Here is an 18,262-nt window from a genome sequence, read left to right as displayed (position 1 = left end):
AACACCTTGTTTCAAGGTGATAAATTGCTGGAAGTACTCTCAAAAGTTAAGTGTTACTTCCCTGTAAGTAATTGCAATCACTTTTGTGAGACCCTACATAAATTGAAGAGATCTCCATCAAAAAATTTAAAAACTGTAGAAGCAGTTATTTATTAAAATGTTACATAGATTTGAAGCAACTGAAATATTTACTGATTCCTTCTTTACCTGTATTTCAGACATGCTTCAGGAATCATACTGTTCATCACTTCCATGAGTAGAACAAGCACCTTCAGGGTACTAATCTCTTCTTCAGATAATTCCTTCTCATTAACTTTTAAGATTTATATTCTTTCATCAGAAATAGGAGGCAGTCAAACTCCCTAGATCCTTGACAGAAATCTGAAATGCTGTCATAGTTTAGAGCAGGCATTTAGGGGGAAAGGGCTGTCTCTTTAAGCTACACAAATCAAGAGGGGTGGTTTCCCTCATTCATCCTGCAAAATGCGTATTACATACAAAAATCCTGTAGTTCATAGGACAATTGTTATTCCTTCTTCCTGTTTCATGGGGATTGAAGACAGAATACGGCCTAAAATGAGTTATTTCAGAAGGAGAAATATTGACTTTAAGACAGACCATGTAGACAAGTTCAGATTTAAATTCAACCCTAGTTTTAAAGTTCAGGTGGTTAAATTCACCCATAATACTGTAAGGCATTCTCTGCAACACATAATGACTACCATATACCTCAATAGCCTTTGTATAATCCCATAAAATTTTGAATTTTCTCTTGGTTATTTTAACATAGGTGTCTGAGATGCCTCTAAAGCAATTACCCTTATAGCGTGCTTGTAATGTATACCAGCAGCCTGACACAGTGGACACATTTCTACGGTATCTGACAGATAAAAGAGCAAATCTTATTCCTTTTCATTCCAGGTAGTATTCTCAGCCCTACCCAGAAGCCTTATCAAATAGATGCTTTTTACAACATGCCTTGAAGGTACTTCATACAAAGAGGGAGTGGAAGGAGGAGGAAATTCCAGATCTGAAGCATATGCCACCTTTTCAGATTAAAATTCCTTGTCAGTTAATTAGTATAGTAAAATCACAGCCAGAAGTCACTTATCCAAAGTTCTGCTCACTATCTACCTAGCAGATAAGCTCTTTTAACCCTAAAATTAATGATGTCATAAGACCAAAATCCTTGATATCAAAGTTCACCACTATAAAATATGGATTGGTCAGCGTAATTTCCATAGGAATTCTTCTTTTTTGCTGCCAAACTGATAGCACTGAATGCATTGTACCTTCAAACAGCAAAATTTACATTTTACAATTCAGTCACAGCCGCTGCACGTTTAGGTGCACGTAAGGCAGGGCTCTGCAGCAAGTATTGAAAGCTCCTTCACAGCCACTGCTTGAGGAAGAAGAATTAAGAAAAACTCAATGCCTGATGATTGTTGTTCACTACCAACATGCTGAAGACCAACCAACAGACACCAACAGCTGTGGTGCTGCTATTTTTCTTGAGGACTTCTCAAGCCAACTGAGCTACTTAACATGTTTCTCTTAACCCCTCCAGAGCAGCAACTGTACTGTCATTGCTATAATGGTTCTAGGCCAGCTACATAGCAGGAGTTCCACTGGAGCCGTATTTTCTACTTGTGTCAGAGTAAAGCTCATTTCAGCATAAAATATGAACTTTTTATACAATGGGATATTAAAAAAGTCAAATTAAGTACTGTAAATGGGAGTGAAGCAAATGAGTATCGGGGAAAATAAGCAAAACCTTTTGTTGTTAGATTCACTTAGAAAATTTTTATGATTAAATGTGTAATATGCAGATTGCTGAAGTCCTAATTTCATTTACATTAATGTTAAAATTAATATGCTTTTAGAAGTAAAATTGTGATGCATGCAGTTTTGGTCATTTTGTGTGTCTTCGGAAAATGAGCCTCAATTACACATACAATAACTAAATATATAATACCATCTCTACAGTTCTGCTTCAAGGCATAAAACTAAACAAATCACATAATAGAAATCTCCACAAAGACATGAAAAGCATGTATATTAAATACATGCACAATAGTATATCAAACTAGCTTAGTGCTAGAGCAAGAAAGAATCCACTGGTTCCAGAGATGTAGTTTTGGTCATTGTTTCCCTTTTCTGAAGCAGATCAGATACTGCATAAAACATAAAGTATTGGGAAAATACAATGTATTATATTTTGGGCTGCTTCCTGGCAGTTTGTATTGACTGAGGTATTTATTTAATAATTAATCACCTCCTGAGTGAAGTGCTTCCACATGTATTTAGTAATGTCTCTGAATGCTTTCATATGCACTACACATTGCTGCAAAATGAAAACAGTGGACTGAGACACTCTAAATTTAGGAAAATGCAAACAGCAAGATTACATCTTAACTATTTCATTTTCCAAGGAGAAAACTTGACTGTTTCAAGGATGGAAATGCTTTTAAGCTGCAACAGTAAACGGCTAAGTGAATGGTTCAAACTTATATGTTAATACAGAACTCTCAATTTGTTTCCAGAATATAACTGAAATTGCAGTAAAACTACAGTGTCTGTACTTCATATAGGAAACATTTATAATCCTCAATTAGGAGTCAGTATAAAGGAAAACAGTGATTACAGTAATCAGAATAACATTAAATTGGAATTGATATTCTCCCCCCTCTTTTGTATTTTCTACAGTTAGAATCCTGTTGTATACAGTTGAACTGTCCAAGCCGGCGGTTCCTAATCCACAGACAGACTGGGCCCATTTGCCTACCTCAGAGGCAGCACTGTGCAGTTTTGCTGAGACAAGGAGCACCTGTAGGGCATGCACTATGCACTCTAAAATCTGCTAGGTCAAATAGGGTCAGAGCTGACCTGGAGCTAATAAGATAGCTGGATCCAGGGTAGCTCTCTGTTCAGACACCAGGCTAGCTATGTGCCATGTTTCAACAACACATCCCTGACACCTAGGTATCTCAATTAGCCCCAGTGTCACACGTTCCACTTTTTAACACTCCAGATAACCCTGAAGAGTGCAGAGCATACACATCATTCACAGTGCTTGAGGCCTGATGAGTATAGAAGAGTATATGTCTTCTTCTTAGCATTGCTACCAACCCTAAGGCCCAAGAATTGTCTCAAAGAGCGCACTGCCTCCAAAGCCTTTCTACTGTGTGCCATGTTACATTCAGTGCAGTGGTTCCACTCTGTGGACACTTGATTACTGCCCTTTTCTAATATGGATCCAAACATTCTGGGGTTACCATTACAACTTCTGTATCCTTTCTTTGGCATTAAGACTGGTATGAAAACAGTAAAGCCCATTTACTGAGATACTGAGGGGAAAAAAATCCAAAACAAACTCCTGGAAAAAAAAAAAAAAAAAAAAAGAACAATCCCAGACAAACCAAGCAAAAAGCCCTCTTTGTCCTTTGGTGAGTTTAACAAGCCTGCACAATGGCAGCTGTAACTTCCAAGGCCAGGATTTGCAACATACACCTCTGTTTATAAATACGTAACTGAAATAACTCTACTTGGCATGGCAGAACAGACATTTATTAAGCCTTACAGTCAACAGTTCACGTAACAATTACCGAAAGTGCAGAAAAGACTTGTCATTTTCATTCCTTAAATCAACCAGAAAAAATACTACCCATATGAAAAAAAGCAAAACTAGTCCTCAGAGAGCTGTGTGTGCTGAACAGTCAGAAAAATGTCACCTTAGCACTGAAACATGATCAAATTTAACTCTTTAGTCACAGAGAGCACAGTCTAAAAGATTTTAAACAGCTAGAGGAGGGGGATGAGGAAGAAGAGGAGGAGGAAAAAGAGGGAAAACTGTGAAAAAAAATATGAATGGAAATGCTTGTACTCTAAAGGAACTCCTTTCTATAGAACTAGGTCCTCTGGATACTCTAATAATACACTGCCATACAGAAATTTGCCTTATACATTATAGTTTCTCACATCAATCACTTCTAGACATTAGTACAGAAAAACGGCTCAGGAGGTAATCAATTCACAATGGGAAAGAAATTAACCCTTAAAAATATTCACAGACCAAAGTTGTTACAACCTAAATATCTACTGTGTAATAGAAGTACTTAAAAAAAAATCTTGCTGAATCAAGACTTATGATCATGTTACTTACAAGTACCATTTTATTATCAAAAGTCAAGAGATCTCACTCTAGATCTCTAACATCTACAACTTCTGTCATTTTGTATCTAAGTAGCACTGTTAACTTAAATGGGATAACAAGAAAGTGTTTATTATTCTGAATAAGACTACAAAGGATTAGGGCTACTAATATCTTATTCCCAGAAACGTAGCTGTTCAACTAGTCATAAAGCACATTTACTTACTACTAACATATTAGAAGATTAACAGCTGATATAAGACATCATCTTCAGAACAAACTGCTATTCAAAAATATTTGTGTCTTTCAAATAAGCTGTTCTTACTTACTTATGTGTTAATTGTCTATTCTAAAACACTGAGCATAAGAGCTGGTTATTTTGCAAACATAAGGCATCAGTTTTATCTATAAACATCATGGTGACTAATAAAACAGAACATCTCTAAATTCTTGATTTTATGGGAGTTTCAACAGAAGAATTCTTATTTTCTTAACAGCTACAGATGTTAGGGACACCCAATGTTTCTGGTGGAAAAAGGAGTGCAGGCTGAGGATAAGACCTTTCCTGTTACAGTAAATGTGTCACAACAGAGGCCTGTTACCAAATAAAATAATTTTAAGCCTATACTTTCCCAGAACTCCATAATGAGTAACTCCCACTGAAAAGAGAAAAGGACAGAAAGACCATCAGTGCTTAGAAAAAAAAGCATCAGGATGACATCAGAGCCTGTTTGCAAGCCAGGAAAGGAAGAGAGGGATTATCTAAGCAGTGAACATCTGGATTGTGTATATAAAGGCAATGAAGGATTTTTATACATATTAGTTCACTAAGTTCCACTGAATTTTTTGTTCTAACAAAAAAACAGTAGTGCTATGATATGCTTTTATAATGAAAAAGCAACAGGAATGCCAGTGGTCTGGGTTAGCCTATTAAAAGATACAGAAATAGATTCATCATTTGTTGCTTCTTTATTATATTTCACTAAAAAAATGGAATATATTTTCAGCTTACAATTCTATGAGTTAAAACAATGTAGTTAACACCAGCTTCCTCTTTCTGTCAGAGTTTTAGATAGGAAGATTGTAAGTGACATGATTCTGATCACAATGAAGCTGAAAATGTATTCCATTCCCCATCTCAGTACCATAAAGATTGCTTACAGAAAACTCTTACACGTGAAGATACAATTCAGACCAAACTGATATATTTGAATTTTTCCTCACAACACATCACAGAGTGCCAGCATAAGCTGCAGTTCTAGTACTTGTACATAGATTCAGCTAATATGTTCATAGCAACTCTGTAAAATGCCATGGAAAACCCCTCAACTTTATTTTAAATTGGAGTACTATGTGAATAAACATTCTCACCTTGAACTGTTAGAGTTGCTGATGCTTCTGCTTTTCCAACCATATTTTCTGCAACACAAGTATAGGAGCCCATGTCTCCTGCCATAACTTTCCGGATTTTCAGGGTATGATCATCACGTATTTCATATCTTTAAATATACATAGTAATAAACAATGAATAGGAATAATAGAACTTAGTACAATTTCTGTAAAGGGAAAAAATACAGTGGGTTTGCTCTCAAATAATTTTATTCATACATTTCCATTAGAAATAAAAATATGCATCAATCCTTATAACTTGAAAATGTAAAAGTAGTTTCAAAGGCAAAATATATCTAAAAAGTTGAAAACCAGTGTGAGTCAGTGTTACTGACACCAGCAGAACTTCACTGGTGTAATACAACTGTAAAGTTCTAACAGAACTGCATAATCGTTAGAAGTCTTCAACAAATAAATGTGATAATTAGTGTCTGTACATTATTTCTATCTAAATGAAGGAGTTTTAATGGGGTTGAAAAGAAAATACCAATTTCAAGAAGATAAGAATTGATTGAAAGTCAAGATAAATCATAATTCATTTGATAATTTTTTTTAAAGAACATTGTGGCCTTTCCTCTCCTCTCATTATCTTTTTTCTCCTCTTTGTATAACACAGTCAGTGTGTTTCACTTTATGGGAAGTAGATTTTTCTCTTAAAAATGCTATAATTTGTATTAAAGCCATAGAATAAATTAAGACGAAGCTGGATTGGGTTGGCCAGAAGCATCTGTTACAAGGTTTCCTCTTTCAATTCCCTCACCTCTTAGGTTTTTAACTGATAATTTGGAACTCAAAGTAAACAAATAATCTACCTATCAATCACAGAATGTATTTATTTTTAATAAGGTGGCTTACTTTTTGTCCAAATTAAAGCAATGACAGAATAAAAAAAAACCAAACACAAAAATGCAAAATCCCCCCAAAACAAACCAAAAAAACCCAACCAAAAACCAACCAACCAACCCAAACAAACAACAACAACAAAAAAACCCCAATCCCAAAACCAAAAGCAAAAGCTAATTGGAAATGTTACAACACAAATATCTATAACCAAAGCAGCTTTCTATATTACCAGACTACACTTTATATCAATTGCAAATAAAACATATACTTCTTGACATTGTAATCTAATTTACTATTTGTTATACATTCCCCAGAAGAATTTTTAGGTGAATCTGTGGCAGGTATTTCAGACTGAATGCATGTTCTTTTCTGTTGTATGTCATCTGTTGTCACAACAAAAGCTTGAGAACAAGCCGTTCATAAGTTTCATTATAAATTGCAACTTCAGATACTGCTCTATGGTAGCTGGAAATGTCTTATTAGATCAAGCCACGCCTTTTCCATTCAAGATGTCAAATGCTGAATGGTTATATCATATACCACGCTAGGTGTCATAAAAAGGTAACTCCGTGTACTGCACCTTGCTTTTGGTAATTCCCCATCATCTTTCCTCCATCTTACTGTAGGAACTGGGTCACCTCTTGCCTCACACTTAAACTCTGCACTATCATCCACAGTTACAGCCAAATTACTTGGTCTCTTCACAAAAGATGGTCTCTCTAAAAGGAAAAGAAATGAAAAAATGAGATTAGACCAGTAGTTTTGTGCCCGAATTGCAATTTTCTGTGAACTGTGCCTGTTAGAACAAGGGGAGCAGGGTGACATAATCTGATGGAGATGCCTCTGCTGCTGCTCCTCTCACTCCCAGCACCAGGATCTGTAGCCCTGTAGATGGCCATCACTGTGAACCTCAGCACAGGATGCAGACACTGTCAGCAAAAGCTCAGGATCCAAGCACAGACTTCCTTTATTCTTATGTATCATTGTCACAGCTAATATAGCTAAAGGAAAGCACAACCTCAACAGAAAATCTAAATACATATAGATCCTCAGACAGAAGAAGGTGTGCTGCAAGGACGCAGACAACTGACCATGCATCTGCTGCACTGCTTCAAGAAGACAGAAAGCTGAACATTGTCTCTCTCTCTCATAGGTTCTGACTTAATAGTGCCTCTAAGCCTAAGTAAGGCCTAGCACAGTATCTTTATGAAGTTTGCAGGTGTCACCAGCAGCTAATGTTTGATGCAATCATTTCCAGTTACATTAGAAAGATGCAACTTTCTTTCACTAGCACACGTGAAATAAAACAAGCCAAAAAACGTCAGTGTTCTATATATTTTTCTTAACAAAAATTGCTCATGTACCTGATACAGATGACCCAAGTTCTGTCTCACCAGAGTCAGATTAATTGTTGCATATTTTTTCTCAGGCTTTCTGAACTAAAACAGCATCTCAGTACAGTCTGTGCTATTCTGGCAACTCAGCTACTAGCTGGAAACTTCAGGAAAGGGATCAACATGCTTTTCTACCTGTAACAGGGCATTAAGCTTTGTAGCGTTTGGCTATTCATAGTTTTGTAGTTCCATACCAAGATGGAGTGCAGTGAGGTTTGGACACTGAAGAGGAAGAAAAGTGCTGTTTAACAAATTCTGGGATACTCCAGGAAGAATTACCCATCTAGAAAGGCAGCACCAGATAACAGCAGGGTGGCCGTAAAACAGAGATTGTTTAACAGGAGAGTGCGTGGCAAGTTCCTTTGCCTAAGGCAGATGACCTTTTTGCCTATAAACCTGTGAAAGTTTTGAGGGAGTTGAGAAGGCAGTTATATGTTTTGGCTTGTATGTATTAAAGATATAAATATCATCTGCCTGGAACTGTACGAATCTGAAGTCAATGGCACAGTCAGGAGGTGTGAATACCCAAAAATATGCCACACATTTTTCATAAGAGTACAAAACACCAGACAGAAGGATAAGGAGTGTATAGCATATTCTTAGTGTATTGCATTTTCGTTTGAAAAAGGTGGTTCCAAATACTACTTTGACTTTGCAGATAAAGAGAGAGAGAGATTCAGCATTATAAAAACTTAGTAAATGTTTTCAAAATGGCTAAAATAGAAATATGAACGGAGCAAAACCCTATAGAAGAGCTTCCCTTTACTCCTGAGGATGTCCAGACCAACTAGATGCTTCTGCTGTAGAAAAAACCTACCTTCTGCTTGCAATGCTAGGCAAATAGATGAAACAGTAAGTTGATCTTTAAGCTGTCAGTTCTAGCCTGGGTTCATATACAAGAAATGAGAAATAAAACACATACCTACAAACATGAATCTACCAGTGAATTATACAAAAACAAAACAAAACCAAAAACCAACCACTAACAACAAAATAAACCCCAAACCAAACCAAAACAAAACAAAAAAAACACATCAAAGGACTGATCTGGTAAGACAAGGACAGCTGCACAACAGCAAAACCCACAAGAGATGATATGCTCTCTAGATCAGTTCCCTAAAGGAAGAGTAATGGTTCAAAAGCTTTTGTCTGCCCATTCATAACACTCTTACTCAATGCCTAAAGGGACATGGGAAATCAGCATTGATTTAAGCTTCTGTCTTTGTCACATGATTATTTAGTAAATAGATAGAAAGCTTAGCACGGATCACTTTGAAACTTTGTAAACAATTTCTGACACGCAATCCTCCCTCTGATCTAAAGCAGAGACCTGAAAGCAAAAGTTCAACCTCTAAATGACTGAACCCCATAAGGAGAAGATTCATGTTGAAAGATTTTAATACATGAAGTCAGTATATATCTCATGTTTTTTTCAAGCATATCTAAGGCCTGAGTTGAAAGAATAAGTTGCATTACACATTTCTGGACATTGGCTGAGAAGACATTCATAGCTTTATTGTCCTCTTTGAAAAGAAAACCTGACTAGTTTTCCCATGCTGAAGATCATAAATATGTTTGAAAGGAAAACAAGATGAAAAAGACAAAGTCAGACCTCTCTCTGAAATGAAACCCTCTTACAAGTGTTCAGCCACAAGTAATATTTTCCAGTCTAGATTACATAACAGTCCATGCCATGATTTGGAATCATGACACCCATTTGCTAGAACACAGAATGGTACAGGTTGGAAGGGACCTCTGGATATCATTTAGTCCAACCCCCCTGCTAAAAAGAAGGTTCACCTAGAGGAGGTTGAACATGAAGTCATCCAGAAGGGTTTTGAGAAATTTCCAGAGGAGGAGACTTCACAACCTCTCTGGGCAGCCTATTCCAGTGCTCTATAACCCTCAAAGTAAAAAAAAAGTTTTTCTTAACTTCAGGTGAAACCTTCTGTGTTCTGGTTTATACTGGTTGCCTCTTATCCTAGCACTGGGCACCACTGAAAAGAGCCCAGTCCTATCCTCACAACCTCCACCCTTTAGATATTCACATGCATTTATAAAATTCCCTCTCAGTCTTTTATTTTCCAGGTTAAAGAGCCCCAGGTCTCTCAGCTTCTCTTCATAAAAGAGATGCTCCACGACCCTAATCATTCTCGTGGCCCTCTGTTGGACTCTTTCCCATAGTTCTCTGTCCCTCTTGAACTGGGTAGCCCATAACCAGACACAATACTCCACTTGCAGCCTCACCAGGGCACAGCAGAGCGGGAGGAGAAATTCCCTTGACCTGCAGGCCACATTATACTTAATGCATCCCAGGATACCATTAGCCTTCTTGGCCGTGAGGGCACATTGCTGGCTCATGGTGAGCTTGTTGCCCACTGGCACTCCTAGATCCTTCTCTGAAGAGCTGCTTGCCAGCAGGTCAACCCCTAACCTGTACTGGTGCGTGGGGTTATACATCCCCAGGTACAGGACTCCATGCTTGCCCACATAACCATTTTCATTAACACAAGAGGAAGAGTTCTTACCTAAAACAGTGAGCTCCGCAACTTCACTTTCACGTTCACCAACCATATTTGTTCCAACACAAACGTATTTGCCAGCATCATTCTTTCTTGTGTATGTGATCATAAGCTTTCCTCCTCTGATCTAGGATGAATTAAGGATAACAAAATATACTTTAATATGAAGTAGCAATTTAATAATGTTTATTAACTGGAAAAAAGTTTTTGTTACAGATAATGAAACAAAACAAGCTACCAGTGTTTTTCTGAATCATAAAAAAATGAGAGGAAAAATACTGTTAAGCTAAGTTTCTTCTCTTATGTAAAAAGACTGCCTCTTAATTTTACATCAGTATTTTAAAATCTCTCAGATTTGGACACCTGTTATGCTTTTCTTCTTTCTGCATAATGTAATACTGCCTGGTCAACAGCTGTTTAATGCTTGTTGGCCAGCACTACCGTTTCTGTAGTTTGATATAATCAGGTGGAGAGTAAAAATTAGCACTACTCATAAATCTCACCTTAACATCAAGTAAGTTAGTTGCAATTACTCTTTCTTAACAAGAAATATGTGTACATTACCCTACCATTGGTCATGCTCATTTCTATTAATGAAATTTGTGTTTGGTTTTGGTTTTATTTCTTAAGGAAGTGAAGAAAAGTTTTTATTCTTTAGTTCTTCACCTTGAAATAAGTAATTTTGAAGGCTGATAAGTATCTGGGCAGACGTAATTAAATCCTTACTGGGAAATTAATAACATTCTGGTCTTAATTCTCCATTCAGTTTTTGGAAGATAATGGAATTTCAGTAAGTCCAAAAGTAGAGAACATGCCTCCCATTTGTGATTCCAAATCTTATTATTTTACAGAAAAAAATATGTATTAAATGCATGTGAAAAATGTAAGATCTCCCTTTTGAAGTATTTATCTTCCAATTTGATTGACAAAATGGTTGAAAAGTTTCAAAGTTTGCCGAAATGCAGCACAATTTTTGTAGACAACTGAATATGTATCATGTTTCGTATACAAAAAATATTACTTAATTTCATCAATTACATTTTGAAGTGAATATATGTTTATGAATCAAATCACATATGAAAAGCATTGCGGTTCAAGGCATGGATGGAAGTACACAATAAATAAAAGCTATTTATGATGCTACATGAAAGGGTCTAATATGGTCAGTGACAAGGAGACTCTTTTAAGGTATTTTGTTCAAGTTGCCTGCAGCTAGAAATCTATCCACGAAAATCTGACATTTTGAGCAGTGTTGGGCTCTTACTATCATTGTAAGATGTGTGCACACAAAGATGACAGTCAGTTATTGAGATAAATGAACATACATGTGTAACATAGTGTTGCATACAAATTTCATCCTGTTGCCTTTGGCAGTCATTCTTTGAGAACAGAAAAGATCTCTCCTTTATCATCAAGAAATCTAGAAATGCTGAAATTTCAGTGGGGATTTGAGGCATGAAAAAATGAAAAAATAAGGGTGATCCGCAAATACAAAATTTTCAACATTCTGTGTGCATTTTTATTGACTGCTTATAATGGCAAGTATGAGGGGAAAACAAACTATAACTAGAAGTCTATCTATATTTATTCCTGTTTTATATCTCCCTAAATCACAGAAAGGTATTTATTTGCAATTAATCCACGCAAATTATTTTTAAAAAAATATTTCCATATGCATTTGAGGGTATATATGTATATCCAGATACATACTCAGATATATATTTTTCAAATGTATCAATATTTACATTGGATTTAACAAAGAAATGTGTTTACATATCACAGGAATTTACCAACTCAGATGATGATTTCAAATCCATATAAACAGAAAGCAACTTTTTTCATACACATCTTAAGAGCTTCAGCAGGAACTATCCCAGAAATTTCTTATAGGAATCACCATAAGATTCTCTTCAAAGCAGAGATGGAGAGAAGCATTAAAGCTGAAACATTTGGACAACCAAAAATTCATTGAAAGCTGCTTTTCTTCCAAACTGAGAGAGGCAGAGAAAACACGCCCTCATGGATGTTGAGGCAGACTTCCAAAGATGTGACATGCCTACTGAAGGATGCTGTTTCCAAAAGATGGAATTCTGAATGCTTTTTTTGTGTGTGTTTTTTTCTTTTCCTAGGGGTTTTCCTTCGTTAATCTTGTTTGTTTGCTTTCCTTAAAACAAAAGAAGGAGTTAGAACTTCAGCTACAGTAATGGCTATGCCACATTAAATTGTGATGAATTACAGTCACAATAAAATGGACCACAAGTGCGTGTGGAATTTTAAGTGTCTGTAACTTGAGCATTCACAGACGGGTAGAAGAAAATGTACTTCCGCTGCAGGGTCACTACCTATGTTTTCCATTAAATTTTAGCAACTAGGTACCCACAACCTCAGACTGATCAAGCCCTTCTATTTATTAATAAGACATTGCAAATTAAATTTGCAGCTATGACAAATTTGACAATATTTGCCATTTTTTGTCTCAATACGAAATCCTAGAAGTACCTATGGACTGTATACCAATGACCTTAAGTAACAAAGTACATAAGGAAACCCATGCATGTGAATTTTTGTAGGAACACATCAAGAATCACTGCTACATTTCTTTGTCTTACTAAATTCATATCCAGTAAGTGTGGCACTGTAAGTTTGTATCCAGTATTTGGAGTAGTAAAGAGTCAAACCACCATTGGGGGCAGTATCTGGAATTCTGGAAATTAGAACTATTCATAGTCTGTGGACACTTAACAGTTAATCAATGCATTTTAATTTGAATGATTTAGCTCTTCTGATATTGGTGCCTCTGCCCCAGAATACACCAGCACTACTTTATAGTAGCAAAGGATATAATGATTTGAGAAAGTGACAGACAGTGTAATAGTCCATCCTAAACCTCCAGAAGAGTTGTTACCATATTGAATACAAAGAGAAGTCCTTTCTTCTTAGTGAACAAGATAGAGTAAATGGTTTTATAGCATGACTCTGCTAGATGCTGGCAAATCATAAGAAAACAACTGCTTTGCTAACTGTTGAAACTTTAAGCCAATTTTTGCAAAGATAGAAACAAACATCTTGTTTAATTTACACAGAAGTTATGCCAAGACATTTTTTAGGTTTTCACATCTCCACAGGATTTTGTTCTGATCTAAGCCTACCAGCAAATTTATCAGGGCTGCACAAGTAGAGAATAAAAGAATACACTGAATACCAAGGAGACAAAAAGACTGTGATCGGTGCTTCAAAGATGATATTCAGTTGCCTGTAACATATATGGACTGTAGTATGCACATTGAGAGAATATATGATAGCACAATGACTTATAAAGACATATTGAAAGCTATTTTCTATGACCTGCCAACCTGACCAGGTTTTGTTCTTCATGAGTAAATTGTTCATTCAAGCAAGTCCACTTCATTTATTTCTTTACACAATAGTTGGAGATGTTCATACAGAAAACTCCAAGTACCCACAGAGTTAACTAGGTCCAGAATTGTAAATTATGGCCACCCAGCAGTAAAAAATCAAACACAAATAATGAATCAACTCAGTCAGCCAATAAATCAAATTCATAAAAAAATTACCCAAGGGTAAAACGTACCACCAAGTATCCAGCATAGCTGTACACATATACACACTTTTCTAAGACCATATTTTATATACTTATGTGTGATGTGTGTGCATGTGTACATTTCTGTATGCATAAATCCACACCTGTCTATCTGTGTTAAATAATATTTTTATACATGTGGGTGATTCAATTACTTTTAACAGAAATGTGCCATGAAATATGAGAAAGAATAAAGCCATGAGAGACATTTTTGGGAAGTCCAAATATAAAGGTGACTGACATTTTTTTTTAACGTTCCTTTAGCTCCCAGTTTTATTCTATTTGATTAATGAAATCTGCTGTGTTGCAAAATAATCTAAAGAAAATTAAATCCGTAAGAAAATTAAATTCTGACCTCAGAGTGAAATACTGACCTCTATCTGTATAGTCAGGGTTTCTGCATAGGCAACATCACAAACTTCAGTCTTCCACAGCAGATAGTATCACATTTTATTTAAATGAAATGTGACAGGCATGGGATATTAACCTGTCAGACATGGCTTTTGCTTTAAAAGTGTAACAACTAACTATAAATGACAATAAAACAGTGAAAGAACAAGGCAAGTACAGACAACTATAATTAATAGTGTCACCAATAGTTGATACAAATAAAAGGGAGCTTTTTTATTTCTTAGTTAGGAAACACAGAATTTGCTTGTTTCCCTCTATACAGTCTAACAACCCAAAACAAATTGGTATTTCCATATTATGACTTAACATTGCAGCATAAACTGTAAGGCATAGAATGTCAGCAACAGAAAACAACTTCGCAGTTCTATCAAAGTTGAGGAAAAAGCATAAATTAGTATCCATCAAATTTTTATTTAAAAATGTGCATCTTGTTCTAAGGCTGGTGAATCCTATGCATTCTTCCTTACCTATTATAGTATGCTTAAATATCAGAAACCAGATAACATGCTTGGAATAAGTCTTCAACAATGATTAAAATACATTTTTTGTTCAACTTCAAAGTTCAGACAGAGGAGTCTGTCTTGCTTTTTGGTCACATTCTCTAAGACCCCAGGAAAGTATGTGATACCTCCCCCAGATCAAACACTTGAAAAAGTCTATTTGAAAGTATTTTAAAACGCATTTTCAATTGGTCTTCCTATGTCAGCAGCCTGTCATTACAAGTCAATCACTCCCCCCTGCCATAAAGACCAACAAAACACTCCTACAATGATGGCAGGCCTTAAGGTAGACTGTACAAAGGATGGTGCAAAATGCACAGAAAGATAGCTTGCCTTAAAAAGAAAGAGAATTTAAGCTAGACAAAATGACAATAGATTCAAGCTGCTGCTTCTGGCACCCCTGCAAATCCAGTAGGATGTATCAGAGTCAGATTCTGCTCATGAGACTGCCTTCCCCTCTTTTATGGCCTCATTATTAATGGCTGTATCTAAAACATGATGGATATCTACAAAGGCTTAAGGGTTATCCATGTCCTGAATTGTTAGGTGACTTCAGAGGCAGCTGAGGGTTATTCAGCCTTTGGCATTATCACAAGACACCGAATATCAGATTTACCATGTGTGTTTGATACTTCATGCAACTAACAGTATCATGGAAACAGCCAAGATATATGCAGAATGTCATAAATCAACTTCAGAAAAGAAAAAGCCATACCTCAGCACATCCAATTTTCTTAATTTTAAAATTGTAACAATATCAAACTTACTTTCTACTAACATTTAGCTTTTGTTAATCACAAAGGAAGATTTAATTAAAAGTAGACCATATTGGCTCTCATTAATCAGAACTAATTTCTGAACAGACAGATATGTTTATATACTTGAACCAGCAAAATAGTTTCCTTAAATATTTTCAGTTATAGTACAAAACATTTACTATGTAATACTTCCTTTCTTACTATAAACCAAGATTTAAAACCTCCTACAACAAAAGCATGTTATAACTACCAACTCAAAAAAAAAAAAAAGACAAAGAGAGAAAGTAGCAAACACTTCCCTCAGAAACTGTTTTTCTAAATGCTGTTTACTGAGTACAGAAAACGTACTAAACATAAATAACGGGGAACATATAAACACATCCTGTGAGCCAGTATAAAAATCTAAATAACCAATCCTTCTGCAACACTCAAAGAAAGCCCAAGGGAGCCCAACATGGGGATGACATGTTTGTAATAATTGGTATTTCTGTAAAACTGTAAATTTAATCTCATGCATGATTCTTCGATGCACTGGTGTATATGTAGCTTTCACTACAAATCAGTGATTGAAATCAGAAATAAAAGTGAACTTGAACTGAACTCAGTGTCTGGTATCTCTTCATTTCTCTCCCTTTCAGCAAGTCAGATGATTTGAAGTATCTGTTACACAGGAATTTTCTTTTAAGAATCACCACCACTGTTTTACATGCCTCCAAGGATAAAATCCCAGACCAGCTGGGGTTAACTTGCCACTCAAATCTCTTAGTTTTTATGATGTTACCAAAAATATCACAGATGTAATATGGAAAAGTAATCTTATCAAATCACAAATTTTAAACCATAAAAAATTCCTATCTGGTTATCATAAAAAAAACAACAATACAGACTAAATTTGCAGAGGAATTTAGCAGTCTATTTCCCACTGAGAGTGCCTACATTGCAAAAGACAGACACAAGGCCACTCTGCAGGGCTGTGTTGAAAATTCACCAAGAATGGAGCCAAGGGAGGTTTTCAGAGCAGCTCTCCAAGGACCACAAGGGCTCATTTACACAACCAGACTAGACTCTGCAGTGACTCCACGTGCTGCAGAGTGTACTGGGTTTGACTGAGCTGGAGTTAACTCTCCTGAGAGTATCTTTCTAGTGTTGTGTTTTTTAGTGCTGTAGCTGGGAGTTGATAACACACCAGTGTTGTGGCTACTGCTGAGCCAAGCACCCAATGTTTTTCCAACATTCCCCAGCTCCAAGAGTATGCTGAGGGGTGGGGAAGATCTTGGGAGGAGACACAGCCAGGCCAGCTGACCCAAACTGACCAAAGAGGTATTCCATGCTGTATGACATCATCTCAGATATATAAGCTAAGTAAAAGAAAGAAGTGTGGGGACATTTGTTGATGGCATCTGTCCTCCAGAGCAACCACTATGCATATTGAAGCGCTGCTTCCTGGCGAGGGATGAAACATTGTCTGCTGATGGGAAGAAGAGAATAACATTTATTTGCTCTTGCTTCCACATGTGGCCTTTGCTTTGGCTTTACATCTTATTAAATTGCTTCTGTCTTGACTCCTGAGCTTTTGTTATATTTTCCCTCTTCCCTGTCCATCTAAAAAGGGGAGTTATAGAGTGGCTTTGATGGCCATCTGGCCCCCAGCCAGGGCCAAATCACCACACAGAGCATGCCTAAACCCTACAGACAGCACCAGGGGGGCAGAGGAGGGAGAAGCACCACAACTATGCCATTTCAGAGGGGTATGGACTCTGCTGCTGATTTCAAGAAGATTGTAGTTCCTAACTCTCCTTGTAGGTATTGACCAATACAGTCTTCCTGGAGTTAATGTTGGCAGAACAATGACATGGATTTAAGGCAACTTGATATCAAGTGGCATATTTCATCAATAGGAAATTTCCTACCATGAGAGCATAAGTTTCCAACAGCAGAGTCCTAACTTTCATCTTCAGAGTATGGGTAAATAAAACTTCACTAAGACTTGTAATCTGACGAAAAACATTTCTCAAGAGTGCAGATCTCTCACAGCCATTGTGCCAACACCTAGGATTTTTCAAGGTCCTGATACAGTGTCTTCCAAAGGAAAGTGTTATGATAGAATTCAAGTTATCAAGAGCTTTGAAATAGATGTTCATTAGTCATCTACAATGAGCTCCCACAATAAGTTGAAACATGCAAAATCAAGGTTTTCCTAGGCTGAAAAGTACAGAAAAAGAACAAAAAAAATCATCACAATCTGAGAAAAGGTAGTAGAAATAAAAAATAATTATTCAAAATGTTTCTCTTGCATGGATTCAGAAATCCAAACAGGTTGAAAAAGACCCTCAGGATCACCAAGTCAAACCCTACTCGACAAAGTTCACCCCTAAACCATATCCCCAAGCACCACATCCAAATGACCTTTAAACACATGCAGGGTTGGTGACTCAACCACCTCTCTGGGCAGCCCATTCCAATGCCTGACCACTCTTTCTGTGAAAAATTTGGTCCTAATGTCCAGTCTAAACCTACCCAGTCACAGCCTGAGGCCATTCCCTCTTGTTCTATCACTAATTACCTGTGAGAAGAGACCAGCACCAGCGCCTCCACAATATCCTTTCAGGCAATTGTATAAAGCGATGAGGTCTCTCCTCAGCCTCCTCTTTTCCGAACTAAACAGCCCCAGCTCCTTCAGTCACTCTTCATAAG

The 18,262-nt window shown here is 36.7% G+C and overlaps 1 protein-coding gene across 1 annotated transcript in view; it reads right to left on the bottom strand.

Annotated features, from left to right (window-relative positions):
* Positions 1–18,262, bottom strand: part of ROBO1 (roundabout guidance receptor 1) — a 540,195-nt gene that overhangs the window by 75,084 nt on the left and 446,849 nt on the right. Inside the window, exons 5-7 of the mRNA XM_054392605.1 lie at positions 10,305–10,425; positions 6,963–7,101; positions 5,522–5,649 (exon numbers count right to left, since the gene is read on the bottom strand). Coding sequence (XP_054248580.1) covers positions 5,522–5,649; positions 6,963–7,101; positions 10,305–10,425 — 388 coding nt within the window. The remainder of the gene's footprint in view (positions 1–5,521; positions 5,650–6,962; positions 7,102–10,304; positions 10,426–18,262) is intronic.

Source organism: Indicator indicator, chromosome 1, assembly GCF_027791375.1.
Source record: "Indicator indicator isolate 239-I01 chromosome 1, UM_Iind_1.1, whole genome shotgun sequence".
NCBI lineage: Eukaryota > Metazoa > Chordata > Aves > Piciformes > Indicatoridae > Indicator > Indicator indicator.
The sequence above is the reverse complement of the archived record's forward strand: the minus strand, read 5'-3'. Positions and strand labels throughout refer to the sequence as shown.